This window comes from Daphnia magna, unplaced genomic scaffold, assembly GCF_020631705.1.
Source record: "Daphnia magna isolate NIES unplaced genomic scaffold, ASM2063170v1.1 Dm_contigs021, whole genome shotgun sequence".
In the NCBI taxonomy this organism is placed as follows: Eukaryota; Metazoa; Arthropoda; class Branchiopoda; order Diplostraca; family Daphniidae; genus Daphnia; species Daphnia magna.
In genome coordinates, this window is record NW_025533118.1 from 20907 (window position 1) to 36013 (window position 15107).

General features: G+C 45.3%; 2 protein-coding genes and 1 pseudogene across 2 annotated transcripts; all 3 read right to left on the bottom strand.

Annotated features, from left to right (window-relative positions):
- Positions 1 to 1953: 1953 nt before the first annotated feature.
- LOC123477413 lies at positions 1954 to 3162 on the bottom strand. Its single transcript, XM_045180747.1, has one exon. The coding sequence runs from the start codon at positions 3160 to 3162 to the stop codon at positions 1954 to 1956; it is 1209 nt and encodes a 402-aa protein (XP_045036682.1).
- A 54-nt stretch (positions 3163 to 3216) lies between these two features.
- On the bottom strand, positions 3217 to 5040 carry LOC123477414. The gene has a single exon (XM_045180748.1). The coding sequence runs from the start codon at positions 5038 to 5040 to the stop codon at positions 3217 to 3219; it is 1824 nt and encodes a 607-aa protein (XP_045036683.1).
- A 12-nt stretch (positions 5041 to 5052) lies between these two features.
- On the bottom strand, positions 5053 to 6059 carry LOC116935326 (annotated as a pseudogene).
- Between the last annotated feature and the right edge of the window lie 9048 nt (positions 6060 to 15107).

A 15107-nucleotide genomic window follows, 5' to 3' on the forward strand; every position in this document is an offset into this window, starting at 1 on the left:
ACATGAGGTAGGGGAATAGAGTTTACGGCTTTACCTGAGGTTAACTCAATCTTGGGTGAGTATGTCAGGTCGACTAATGGGTCTCAACTGAGATAAATGGGAACAATACTTCTTACAATCGAAATCCCTACATAAATACCATCGGGTCAGGAAGACACACAAAATCATACATTATAAATAAGAATTACCACGAGGGAATATAAAATCAGGATCAATTGGGCTCATGCCCAGCTCACGCCACAGTTCAGATCAGTCGTGGGTAAGACAATGCAAATATTCTGAATAAAATACATAGGCTATAAATACAAGATTCATACACCATTCTATAATACAAGTAACCAAACGAATCACTGACGAGAAGTCGGGTAAAATCCAATTTACAATGTGAGAAAAAAATAGACTGACAAACGCCGGCCATTAGACCCACAGACGACAATTAAATGACAGGGGAATGGAAAAACGACAATTAGGGCTAATCAGTAATGATCATCGCCACCTATATAAAATTATTGCGAATCCGCTGGACCATCCTCCCCCGAGCCGGATCCTGCAGACTCAGCTGGGTCTGGCGACTCCTCCAGCTGATTCGTCCCGCGTCGGAATATCCCAGTCGGAAACTGGACGTCGGCGGCCCGGACCAATCCATCCGCACCAGGGAAGACCCGAACGATTCGGCCGGTCCGCCACGCCCACGGGGGACATTCTTCCAGTCGTCTAATACAAAATCACCGACTGCGAGGTTTCGGGTTGAGCTTTGCCACTTCTTCCTGCTGTTCATCGACTCCAAAAACGGTCCATGCCAAAGGTCCCAGAAAAAGCCCGTCATGCGTTGCACATAACCATAGTGCTCCCTCGGCAGCGTCTTGCTGAAATCTCCTGCAGGAAGATCGGCGATTGGAGCCCGTTTCAGAAAATCATTCGGGGTAAGGGCCCGAAAATCGTCTGGGTCGGAACTGGTATAAGTGAGTGGTCTGGTGTTAAGTAATCCCGCCACCTCAAAAAGTAAGGTCCTTAGAATCTCGTCGCTGGTGTTCCGCAGCACCGCCCCCTCCGAGTCCAGTGCCGCATACAAGGCATTCTTGACAGACCGCACCATTGACTCGTGAGAGCCGCCAAAATGGGGCGTCTGGGCCGGCTGGAAGAACCACTCTATTCCAAGAGCTCTCAGCTCCACCTCCAGATCTCCATCTCCTTTCAGTCGGTCCAGCTCCTCCCTTAACAGCCGCTCCGCTCCGGTCAAACTTGTTCCATTGTCGGAAAACATGTGGGCTGGCTTGCGGTAAACTGAGACGAAACGTCGTAGCACCAATAAAAAGTCACTAGCGGTCAAAGATATCGCCACATCTACATATACTGCGCGAGTGACGAGGCACGTAAAAAGTGCCCCCACCGCTTTGCACATCCCCGTCCGTGCGTAACGTCGATAGGTCCAAAGTAATCAACCGAGGTAAATGTAAGGGCAGTTGCCCAACTCCAAGCCTTGCGCGATGAACATCCGCCATCATTTGAATTGCAGCCTTGGGGCGGAAGCGTCGGCAAGGTACACAGCTGTTTCGCACCCGCTTGACCGCCTCCCGTCCAGAAGTGACCCAAAAATGCTGCCGCACATGAGCTAATACAAAATCGGTTCCCGCATGGTGCATTGATTCGTGAAATGCCTGAATAACACCTCAGGTAAATGGGTGTCTACCCGGTAAAATGGGAATGGAGTATATCATAGGGCAACTTGGCCCTATGACCCGGCAACCGTCCACCAAGACGGAGCACACCCTTCTCGTCTAGGAAAGGGGTTAGTTGGAGTAGCGCCGATGTTGGCCGGATGGGTTTCTTCCTCTTCAACCGATCAAGCTCGCAGTGGTAACTTTCCTGCTGGCCCCTCTTCAGCAGTTCGTCGTAGGGAGCCTTTAGGCGGATGAGAGCGGGGAGGTCGCGAGCGGTAATCTTAATCACTGTTCAGTCAAATGCCGGTTCCGTGACGCTCAGATGAACGTGGGCAGCCCTTAACTCCTCTTTTGCCACCGTCCACGGCAAATCAATTGGCCAGCTCTCCTCCTTGTCGTATAAAAATTCAGGCCCGTTTATCCACCAGGGCGGAATACTCTCCTCCTCCAGCTGTGATCTCGTGGCAGCATCCGCTGGGTTGTAGCGTCCGGGAACAAACCACCACTCCCCCGGCTCGGTCAGTGTTTGGATTTCGCCGATCCTGTGACTCACATACATCTGGGAATGCGATGACGTTCCACAGACCCAACTCCGCACCGTGCTGCTATCAGTCCAGAAGAATCGGGCGTCACACCTTCTCCTCAACGCGCCCTGGACGAAATGAGCCAACCTGGCCCCCATCAAGGCAGCATTTAGCTCCAGCTTACAAACTGACACAGTCTTCAATGGTGCCAGCTTGATGGCCGACTTGACCAGTCGGATCAATACCCGTTGGTCGCTGTAGATCAAGCGAACGTAGCAGGATGCTGCACAAGCCTCCTCGGACGCATCGGCAAATGTGTGTAGCTCCAAACCTCTCACTTCGTCCGCATCCGGAAATAGGCAGCGCGGAAACTCCACCTCCTTAAGGCCATCAATCGTCCGGAAATATTTCTCCCACCATTGTCGGTCCTCCTTTGTGACCGGCTCGTCCCAGTGGAGTCCCCTTACACCGAGCTCCCGCAACTTAATCTTCGCCTTCACAGTCAATGGTGAGGCGGTGCCTAAAGGGTCGAAAAGGCCGGCGACCTTGGCCAGAAGGCCTACTCTAGTGTAAACGATATAGTCCAGCTTCACTTGAAAGCCGAGAGTGTCCTTGCCCGGCCTCCACACGATTCTTAAAACCATCTCTGGGTCGTCTGCTCCTAACTGGATCGTGGTTGACTCGACCATCGTACCTGCATCGTCACGGGGCTGGACCTCGTTGAGTAATTGAGCGCTGTTTGACACCCAGTGGCTGAGGTGGAAGTCGCCTCCCGCCAACACCTTCTGCACTGCAGTTGCCCTTCGGATGGCCTCGTCCAGACCCCCAGCAGAGTCCAGGTAATCATCGACATAAATGTTGTTTCTGACCGCGTGCGCGGCCTCCTCCATCTCCGATCCAGCATCCTCTGCCGCGCGCCAGGTGGTGCGAATGGCCACGTAGGGAGAGCAGGAAACGCCAAACGTAACCCGCGTCATCTCGCAGATAGTCACCCTCCCGTCCTCTTCGGGCCATAGGAATCGATGATAGGGTCAGTCCACATCTGTTAGCCGAATCCGGCTAAACATCGCGCTAATATCGGCCGACCATCCAATGGCTCCTTCCCGGAACCCCACCAACACTGCTGCCAACGCATTTTGAAGTGCTGGACCACTCGTGATGAAATCGTTCAGGCATTTGCCACCTGACTTGGCGGCCGCGTCAAACACTAGTCTCAGCTCGGGTTGGCCAATCACCTTCGGGACTCCAAAATGGGGTAGAAAATACTTGGTTGGCTGCTGTTGGACTTCACCCGCTGAAAGGCGGTGGGCATATCCTTCCGTAAATTTCTTGTTCATGGCTGCCCGATAATGCTGTTCATATCCGGGTATCCTCTTGAACTTGTTGCATAGGCTCTGCAGCCTGTTTTCCGCCATGCGACGGCTATCAGAGATGTTAGGGGGCGTGCCGTCCAACCACAATACCGGAGCAGCATATCCCTTCTCCAGTCGTACTGTCTCGGTTTCCAATTTCTCCACAGCCTTCCGGTTCACGGTTGACATCCCATCGCCTCGGAATTCAGTTCCGAAAGCTTCAGTATCACAGAATCGTTTCAATTGCGCAACTAACTGCGCGGTGATGTCAGTAGACGCGCATACGCGATGAATACGGGCCGCGTTCCATCCTCCATCTAAGCCTATTACACCCTGCAGGGTCCAACCAAGACGGGTCTTTGATGCGACGGGCTCGTCAGCTCCCCCAATCCGAGATTCACTCGGAGTAATGAGGGGCGCATAATCCAACCCCAGTAGAATGTCGACTCGACCACCGCAGTCTCGCTGAGCAGGGACGTCTGTCAAGTGGCTCCACCGTCGTTTCAGTTCGTCCCACCGGATCACGGGTACCGGTCTGGTAATGGAGCGGACCGTGGATCCTTCAATCGAAAACTCCTCGCCGGAGGCTGTCACCAAACGAAGAGCAAGAAACTCCGAATCTTCGTGACGTGCTGATCCCTCCGTCGCTCCTTCTACCAGTAGGGTCTGTCGTTTTCCTTTGAGTCGCAGGCGATGTGTCAATCCTTCACGGAACAAGGTGGCGTCGCTTCCGTCGTCCATCATAACATTGACGGGCACCCTTTCTCCTTCCGCGTCGAGAGTATCCAAGCGAATAATCTTGAAGCCGATCTTTCGTGGCGTAGAGCGTAGAGTGTGGGGCCGAACTGTCCGATCTGAATGCCCCTGGTTCCTATGTAAGAGACGATGGTGATTCAATCTACACCTTTCCACCCCGCAGGTCTTCTTAAAGGTACAGTGCATTGCTCCGTGCCGGATTCCGAAACATCCGTAGCATAGTCCACGCCGCTGTACGAAAGTCATCCGGTCACTAACCGGCAGATCCCTAAAGAACTGGCATTCTTCTAGTCGATGAACTCCCTTGCATTTGAAACACTGTGAAGCATCCGCCGGCCTCCTCTCCTTCAGTTCAGTCGAACCATGATCCGTCTGTCCACGCACGCTGGACATTACATGATGAGTCCTGGCGCTTCTCCTGTGTTGTGACCGCTGCTGTCCTTGTGGCCAGTGTTGGTCGCTCTTGGAGGCTAGATGATGTTGTTCATCGGTGATGGCATATGCGTTCTGATATGACACCGCCCGTGTCGTCAGCCAACGCCCAAAATCGTTGATCGTACGTTGATCTAGCTCTAACCCTCGCTTGTCGTTCCAGGCTAAGCGGTCGGTAAGTTGCAGCTTCAGTGTCAACCTCTCAATAATGTCTACGTGGCCTGATTCTCCTATAGTGGCGAGATTGAAGAGATGGGTCCGAACTCGTTCGGCGAATCGTTGGAAAGATTGCGGATCGTTTCGGGGAGCCTCCATTCTGTCAAGCACCTACAAATGAGCTGCACGAATGACCGTACGGTTACCGCAAGGGCTCTTGAGACGCTGAAGGGCCTCCTTGTATCCCTGATCTCCACCTCCGTGGCCGTGTACGATGTCTGCTAGGTCTCCCTTCAGATAATTCTTGAGAATGGCCAGCTTTTCCCTTGCTGTCTTGCGTGCAATATGAACTAGGGCATAGAACATGCCGATCCAGCTAAACCAGTCGAGTGCCCGGCCAGAATAGTCTTCCAACTGGACCTTCACGGAAGACCGATCGCCTTCCTCTCGAACGAAGGCTTCTCTTGACCAGCCAGATACGTCTCAATCCATGCATCAGCGGGAAGGGCAGGGCGAATCGGATAGTGCTCAAACTTGTGAATTGGACGAGCACCGATCTGTGAGGCTGAATCCGAGGGCCCGATCTCTGATCCATCTTGAGGTGTGATCTGACCTCCTAAATCGACGTAAGCCTTCTCTGCCTCCTCCAACTCCACTCGTGCGTCTCGGAGTCGCTGTTCAGCTGCCTGCAGGGCTTGTCGTCTTGTAATCTCTTCGGGCGTCTCAACAATTACTGAGGCAGGGTCACCTAGGCGTAGGGTCAAATAGTTCTCGACCAAAGACGAGGCAGAGTCCACGGTAGCAGCATAAGTAAGATGTTGCGTGGTCTGAGTATGCACAGCTGCGTCATCATCTTCGTCCAAAAACTCGATGATCCTATCATGGATGGCCTTTCATTCCCCAAGGAAGGTTCGTGCGTCGGCTAGATGTCTCTCTGCATCTCTTCGGGACAATCCACCCGTCACGTTGGCATTGATTCGAGTGTGTAGGCTGGTAATCCTCCTCCGCACGACCCTCTGCCTAGCCTTACAGTCATCCAAACTCCATGCTGGGATGTCATTCAGGTTGGACATACTTTCAAATCAGTTCAGCTCCGGTTCGAAGGACCAGATGATAACTCGGTAGAGAGCAAGTGGTGTGACTGTATTAGATTGTCAATCTCTGAGAACATGCAAACTCTCTCGAGCACAAATATCACCAATTCTGAGAGACAAAGAACATGTTAGAAACATGAGGTAGGGGAATAGAGTTTACGGCTTTACCTGAGGTTAACTCAATCTTGGGTGAGTATGTCAGGTCGACTAATGGGTCTTAACTGAGATAAATGGGAACAATACTTCTTACAATCGAAATCCCTACATAAATACCATCGGGTCAGGAAGACACACAAAATCATACATTATAAATAAGAATTACCACGAGGGAATATAAAATCAGGATCAATTGGGCTCATGCCCAGCTCACGCCACAGTTCAGATCAGTCGTGGGTAAGACAATGCAAATATTCTGAATAAAATACATAGGCTATAAATACAAGATCCATACATCATTCTATAATACAAGTTACCAAACGAATCACTGACGAGAAGTCGGGTAAAATCCAATTCACAATGTGAGAAAAAAATAGACTGACAAACGCCGGCCATTAGGCCCACAGACGACTATTAAATGACAGGGGAATGGAAAAACGGCAATTAGGGCTAAACAGTAATGATCAGCGCCACCTATATAAAATTATTGCGAATCCACTGGACCACCCCCTTTTATGCTTATTGTTTCACACTCGTCATTATTCATTTGTTTTTAAAGATTAGGGTGTTGCAATCAGTCCCTCTCTGATTGTAAATGGAGCGGCTCGTCGACTGGCGAGCGGTTTCAGTTAAACAAGCCGAATGTGGAAAAGGGACTTATGCTAAGCTAAATAATAAAAGACTACAAAAATGACTAGGGACAAAATATATTGACACTTACGCTGAAGTGGCCAGGCATACGCCGCAACCCTTCCTTAGGTTTCGATCTCACACACGTGAAACGAGATGACGTTCAGCTACACGTCAGTACACACAACTACTACTACACACCCTTGAGAGACAATCCTTTTGGGCCGCTTGCGCCCTCTAGTGAGGCTACGCAAGGGCCTCGGGGTACAAACAGGGAACTGAGAGGAATGGGTAAGGAGATAAATGGGCCGTCTTCTACATTCGGCCTTTCCTGACTCGATTTGAATTAAAATAAACACACAGACAGAGGAATCAAATCGAAATACAAATAAGTTGGACACACACAACATTATGTTCGAATTTGACCTGGTGTGAACTAACTACACAACCAAAAAAAAAAAAAAAAAGGAAGAGGAAACGGGAAGGGATATTAAAGAGACATACACACATACATATCAATCTCTATATCTTTTCGGGGGATTACTGTTCTTCCTGATCTTGTTCTTGTTGGAGGAGGAGGAGTTTCTACTGCTTCTGGCGGATCGATTGGTTGAAGTACGGGACGGACGGGTGGTGCAGCTCTCACATTTTCGGGTGGTTGCTGAACCGCATTTTCCTCCGGCTCATCCGGCCAATCGTCCCACTCGACGTCTTCTCTTGGGTGGAACATTCGGATTTGGACGACATGAACATTAAAGCGACGGAAGCGCTTCTTCTGACGTTTCGCTGGCAAATCCTCCACCAAATACTTTGTTGGGCAGATGGGTCATTCCGCTGAAATTGAATTAATTCTGGCGCTCGACATCACCGATTTTTTTAATTTTTTTACAGTGTATTCATTGTGTTGGTATAAAATTTTCTGTAAAGGGAAAAATTTTTCCCGTTTACCAAATTCGAAATAAAAAATCTAAAAGATTCAGTTTTTTTTATTTTAAAAATGCTTTTTTTCTTAAAATTGTAATTGTCACCTCTTCCTTTTGCGCTACAGGGTTAAAAAGTAGTGAAAAGATAGAGAATTTTTTTCTCTTTTTAATGATATATTTGAATCGGGAATTTTTTGAAAATAAAGTTAGGTAATTGGGGTTTAAACATTTTTTTTTTTAAATGAGCCTAGCGGAAATATGTTAGCTTCGATTTTATTTTTTTTTTCAGTCATCGATAGATCTCGAGTATGCGCATTTTTTTGTAAAAATTTTTAGTCTTACCCGTTTCCCGTTTATTATTTATAAATTTTCAAAGTTTTTATTATTCGCCCTATCTCTTACACGGAGAACCTGTTCATGGTCATAGGGTCGTCTCTAGAGACTTTTGATCGTCAACCGCTCAGGGTTTCCGAGTAAAAGCGCGGGGTTGGAATGTAACCAGCGGATGGTTCAAATGCAAAAAATCAAGCTTGTTTGCGGTCTTAGATGGTTACCCAATTCTCTTTGATTATGCCGTCGCCTATTACTTTTGGCAAGGAAGTTCTTCAGTCTCCTGTTGGTTTTTGTCTTGAGATGTTTCTCTTTAGTTCTGTGTCGATATGGGAGAAAATCAAAAACTTCCGAATTGTTGCGTTGGAAATATTTTTCATAATCGCGATTGCCATCAGCTAATTCATACGACAAAAAAATCCAACGCCTTGATTAGTGATTTGCCATTGACTGATCAACGTGTGATTAAATTGCGCGTTCAGTCCGAGAACATTGAAACAATTTGTGCTCATCATTATTACGTGTTTTTTATTCACTATGCGAACGCGCAAAAAAATAAAAAGTGTTGTGATCCTTTTGATAAACACGATAAAAAGACGAGTAAGGGTATTCAAGTTATAAGTATTGAACTAAGTGATTTCGTCATAAAAGCTACGGGAAATATTCGTCTGATTCCTGGTAAAAACTCTGCCCGCGATGTTACAAACAGGCGAAAGATTTTAATTCGATTGACGAAAACAGTGAGCCGCATTATCCCGAATGTGTTGATGACGAATTTAGTGTGAACATAACCCCCGAAAAGTAATAAGTGCCCTGGTGGATGCATCTTTTATAAGCCCAGTCGCAAATCTCAACAGGTGTTCTAAAAAAAGGCGCTTGAATCTTTTTGAGAAAGCCATTGACTCCGTTAAACGGAATGTTATGACTGAATCAGACGATTCTCCTATCTTCAAAGTAGAAGATTATTCGCGATTGATGAGCGAACTTCGTGAGAAGGTAAAAGTTTTCTCCGCAAAGAGATTAATTGGGATTAAAATTCGAGCGTTATGTATTAACTGTATCGTTTGTCTACATTTCAGATACACTCGGCATCAAATTCCAAAGAGCAATATTCTTTATTGACCTTGGCACCGTCAAGCTGGACACAATCTCAAACTGCTTCATATTTTGGCGTGAGTTTGCGTGCCGCTGCTAAGGCATCCGCTCTTTATCGTGAGAATGGTATTTTACCTAAAGCTGAAGGTGGTAACAAGCGTAAAGGCGGTCTAACAGAAGGTAAGACGATTACTTGCTTTATACGCTTCTTTTATTAATATAAAAATAATAATAAAAAAATACTTTGCATTAATTATAGATGACGAAAAGAGAATTGTGGAGTTCTATACGTCGGACGAGTTCAGTAGGCAACTGCCTGGTATGAAAAACGTGAAGAGCGTAAAACAAGCAGACGGAAAACGACTTAATGTTCAAAAACGGTTATTGTTGGTTAACATCGATGAACTACATCGAGATTACAAAAAGAAACTAACTTCTGATGGATTGAGAGCCTTTGGATTGTCGGTATTTGCGTCGTTAAGGCCGCCGAATGTTATCACCGTGGGATCAAGCGGTACGCATTCCGTATGCGTATGCGTCTATCACCAGAACGTCAAATTAAGATTGGCTGCAATTCATATAATTGACGAGCGATACTACTTTATGGACAAATTAGTCTGCAACGTTTACAACAAGGTTTATCAATTATTTTTTAAATTATTGTTTTCAAAGTTCTATATTTTTTCTTTTTTATAATAGGAATGTATGATGACACGTTGCGCATCTTGTCCTGGGACGGAAATTTTGCGCCAATTTCTCAGTGACTTATCAGATGAAGAAGAGGAACAAATTATATATAAGAAATGGACACAGACTGATGGCAGCAAACTTGAAACGATCACGGAAGAAAAAGAAGAATTCATTCAATCACTCGTTAAATTAATTAGTAATTTAACAAAACATCACTATATCGCGCGCTCTCAGAGCTCTTTTTTCGCTCAGAGCAAGGCAAACGTCGGCATCGATTCTTGCGTACTAGTAAGTGATTTTTCGGAAAATTTCGCATTTATAATTCAAGATGCTATTCAGGGCTATTATTGGATGAACGATAGCGCAACTTTACTGCCATTTATGGCATACATGAAAAATGAAAATGGTTCTGCTTTTAACGTGCCTCTTTGCGTAATAAGTGACCATTCGACGCACGACACGCTTGCCGTTCACGCGTTTCTGCGACCGGTTCTGACTCACTTGAAATCAATCAATCCTCTATTGAAAAAAGTGATTTACTTTACCGATGGAGCAGCCAGCCAATACAAAAACAAAAAGAATTTTGCTAATTTGTGCAGCCATGAAGCAGATTTTGGTTTGATGGCCGAATGGCATTTTTTTGCGTCATGTCATGGCAAAAGTGCCTGTGACGGCATTGGGGGCACATTGAAACGTTTAGCTAGATTAGCTAGCCTGCAACGACACAGCAACAATCACATAACTTCCCTGAACAACTTTTTAATTGGGCAACGGAGAATGTCGATATAAAGACCTTTTATGTGAGTTCCCATTCCGTTCAAAGTAATGCGGCTACAATTGAGAGGAGGATGGAGCAAGCTTCCGTAGTTCAGGGAACCCGCTCTCTTCATTGCTATGTTCCGCTTCATTCCTTCCAGCTTAAAGCTTCTCCCCTTTCTGGAATGGATTCAGACTTTAAAGTATGTGATGTACTGCCTGATCAAAGCACTTTCACATTTGAAACATGTCATGTTAATGATTTTATTGCTTGTATATATGAAGATAACGGTTTATGGTATATTGCGCAAATCTGTACAGTTGATGAAGAAAACAACGAATTTAAAATTAAATTCATGTCCCCTGATGGTGAGTCAGGCTTCATGAGAGGGTACAAACCAACGAATGATTTTGCCATGGTGTCACTGCATAGTGTTCTATTGAAAATTGATTCTCTTTGTCATACTACCCGCCTACCCCGCATTTTAAAAATTAACCAAGAAGAATATAATGAAATTTCTGTTAAATATACAAACCGTATGGCGGATGGATTTTAACAAAAATTTGTTTGCGTTTAATCATATATATTTACGAAAGCTAATTCAAGCCTCGCGCCTTTACCCAGCAACCCTGAGCGGTTGCCAATTGAAAGTCTCTAGAGACGACCCTATGACCATGAACAGGTTCTCCGTGTAAGAGATAGGGCGAATAATAAAAACTTTGAAAATTTATAAATAATAAACGGGAAACGGGTAAGACTCAAAATTTTTACAAAAGAATGCGCATACTCGAGATCTATCGAGGAGTGAAAAAAAAATTAAAATCGAAGCTAACATATTTCCGCTAGGCTCATTTAAAAAAAAAATGTTTAAACCCCAATTACCTAACTTTATTTTCAAAAAATTCCCGATCCAAATAGATCATTAAAAAGAGAAAAAAATTCTCTATCTTTTCACTACTTTTTAACCCTGTAGCGCAAAAGGAAGAGGTGACAATTACAATTTTAAGAAAAAAAAGCATTTTTAAAATAAAAAAAAACTGAATCTTTTAGATTTTTTATTTCGAATTTGGTAAACGGGAAAAATTTTTCCCTTTACAGAAAATTTTATACCAACACAATGAATACACTGTAAAAAAATTAAAAAAATCGGTGATGTCGAGCGCCAGAATTAATTCAATTTCAGCGGAATGACCCAGATCTTTTTCACGACTTTAAATGGACCAACATACTTAGGCAGGAACTTTTTGGTCTTGTTTTTCTCCTTCAATTTTCTTCTAACGAGCACCAGCTCACCAGGTCGGAGGTCTCGAACAATTCGGCGCCGTTGGTCAACCAGGCGTTTTGACTTCTCCTGTTTTCTGATGATGTTGAGACGTGCGGCTTCTCGTAGTTCTCCGACACGAGCAAGAAAAATGTCGAAAGGTTCCGGTCGTTCTTTCGGCCACGGGAAATGATTCTCCAATGTTGTGAAGGGAAGTCGGCCATACACGAGCTGAAATGGTGAAATTTCGACCGTACTTTGTCGAGCTGTGTTAATTGCAAACACTGCTGCCGGCAGATGGCGATCCCAATCACCGTGATCCGTGTTGACGTACGCTGCCAGAGCTTGCGTCATCGTCCTGTTTACTCGTTTGACCAATCCAGATGTTTGAGGATGTTCTGCTGTAGCAAACACGTGATGCGTTCCCCACTCCTTGACGTTATCCTCCATAAGATGCGAAGAGAATGCGGTGCCTTGATCACTTATAATTCTAGTGGTCACACCGTGACGGAAATTAATGTTTTCTCTCACGAACTCGACCACAAGTGCGGTGGTAGTGTCTGCTACGGACGCCGCTTCCACATATTTAGTTAAGTAGTCGATACACATTAAAATATGTTTCTTTCCTCCAGTGGTAGTTTTAAAGGGACCAAGATTATCCATCCCGACAGTATGAAACGGACGATCAGGTGGGGGAATAGGTTGCAGCTGTCCAGCAGGAAAACCAGGGATACACTTATGGAATTGACAGTAATTACATGATAACACAAATTTTCTTACACTTTTGCGAAACTTTGGCCACCAATAGCGTTCAGATACACGAGCGATTGTCTTATCTATGCCCATGTGACTAGAAGAAGGGTCATCATGGCAGAATTCAATAATTTCTCTACGTAAAATGGACGGGACACACAAAAGAAATTTACGACCTTGGGAGGGATTTTTCTTATATAATCCTTTACGACAGAGTTTGAAGTTTTCTGACACTTTACCAGGGGTATTTTATTTCAACCAATTAATAATGGGACGCAGTTGGCTATCCAAATGTTGTTGGAACGCCAACTCAGCGCTATTCATGCCCGTAGGCTTTCTACTATCCAGAATACATACTACATGACCGATCTCGGAGCCACTGGGTCCAATACAGGATTCATCAGGGTTTCGAGATAGGGCATCGGCCACCAAATTATCTACTCCTTTAACGTGGCGTATTTCAAAATCAAATTCCTGCAGAGCAAGAATCCATCTAGCGAATTTCCCATTGACTTCTTTTTTTACCACAACCATCGAACAGCTGAGCTGTCCGTCAACACTGAAAACCGTCGACCGTATACATACGATCTAAACTTTTTTAAAGCCCAAACAATAGCCAAACATTCCAACTCGTTTGCGTGATACTTCATTTCGGCATCGGTCAGTCTCCGGCTGGCGTAAGCAATAGGCCGTAGTCCTTCACCTCCGTCCAGCATCACGACGGCTCCAAGGCCTACCAGGCTTGCATCCGTCTGCACAATTACATCGATGTTCTCATCGAAATCAGCCAGCACAGGCGATGATACCAATATTTTCACGAGTTTCTCCTTGGCGGCTGCTTGTGCGTCAGTCCATCTCCATACGGCGTTTTTCTTCAACAAGCCGTGTGATGGATGCGCCATCGACGCGAATTCCGGGACGATCCGACGGTAGAATGATGCGAGGCCAAGAAATGCTCTCAGCGACTTGATGTTGTTGACTTTAAAGTTGACGAGGGAACTGATTTTCGCTGGGTCGGGCCGTATGCCTTTTTCGTCGATGATATGGCCTAAATGAAAAATAATATTAGTTGCGAAAATACATTTTGAAACTTTCAACGTTAATCCAGCCTTTTCTAGAGCTTTCAACACACAGTCTAACCGCTCTTGATGTTCCTCAAAAGACTTTCCAAATACTAGAGTATCATCTAGATATACGAGGCAAATTTGCCACTTTAGACGGGCCAGAACGCGATCCATTAGCCTTTGAAAGGTAGACGGCGCATTGTTCAATCCAAAAGGCAAACGAACGAATTCATACAGGCCGTCTGGTGTTACAAAAGCAGTCTTACATGTGTCAGCCTCTGCTACAGGTACTTGCCAGTACCCAGACATTAAATCTTGACTTGAAAAATATTTTGCACCGGCGATACGGTCAAATACATCGTCCATGCGGGGTAGAGGGTATACATCTCTCTTAGTAACCGCATTCAGACGCCGATAGTCTACACAAAACCTATAGTCACCTGATTTCTTCTTAACTAATACCACCGGAGCAGCCCAAGGGCTAAAAGAAGGACGAATGATGTGCTGTGTGAGCATTTCAGCTATTTTCTCCGTGATGATTCTTCTTTCAACAGCAGAAACGCGGTACGGCACGCAGCTTATTGGTCGAGCATCGCCGGTGTCGATGGCATGTTCCATCATGTCTGTTGATCCCAAAATGCCATCTGCTGGTGGAAAGCACCGTCGACGTCGCGTTAAAAGCTTGAACACCGCATTTCTCTCCGCCGCTGACAAGTTTTCGCCAACACGCGCATTTTTCCATACATTCGTTTCCTCCGGATGTATAAGTGAACAGGCTAGCATATCCGGCTGATCCTCTTGAACGACGAAAGTTTTATCCGGATCGACTCCGATGCTGTCTATAAATGCTAAAAAATCTTTACGGTGTAGATTGAGAGAACAAGTTTGCAGATTAAGAACAGGAACTTTAAGTTTTCCGGCCTCTACTTTAACAACACAACATGGGATAACCCATTCACTACCCGGCTGGGCACACAAATTTGCTCTGATCATCGCACTACCTGAAAAATTTCTTGCCATCTTAGCGCGTACAAAACAAAGTGATTCGGGTGGTATAATTGTTGACTGAACTACTTTCACTGTTTTGCCTGTTGAGCGCCTACCCGGTTGATTCTCTTGTTTCAGCGATTCAATTAACTCATCCGACACAAACATAGGATTTTCTTCCTCATTACAAACAAAATTCGCTTCTTCGATACCAGCAAAACGAACTTTCTTAATTCCCGACGAACAAGAATAGCTGGAATTCATCACAATTTTATCATTTTCTACTGTTAAATTTGTTTTGCTTTTAATAATCCAATCTGACCCGGGGATCGTCGCAAATGGGCACGATTTTACTACTGCAACTTCTTTTAATTCTACTACCCGATTGCTCCACTTTATTTTTAAAGGCAACAAAGAATCAACAACTACTTTTCTATTATCAACACCAGTTAATTTTAACGATGACTTAATTCTATTTGAGGGGAG

Bases quoted from the DNA above. Each gene is read 5' to 3' on its own strand.
- LOC123477413 (XM_045180747.1), bottom strand. From the start codon at position 3,162: ATGACGCGGGTTACGTTTGGCGTTTCCTGCTCTCCCTACGTGGCCATT.
- LOC123477414 (XM_045180748.1), bottom strand. From the start codon at position 5,040: ATGGAGGCTCCCCGAAACGATCCGCAATCTTTCCAACGATTCGCCGAA.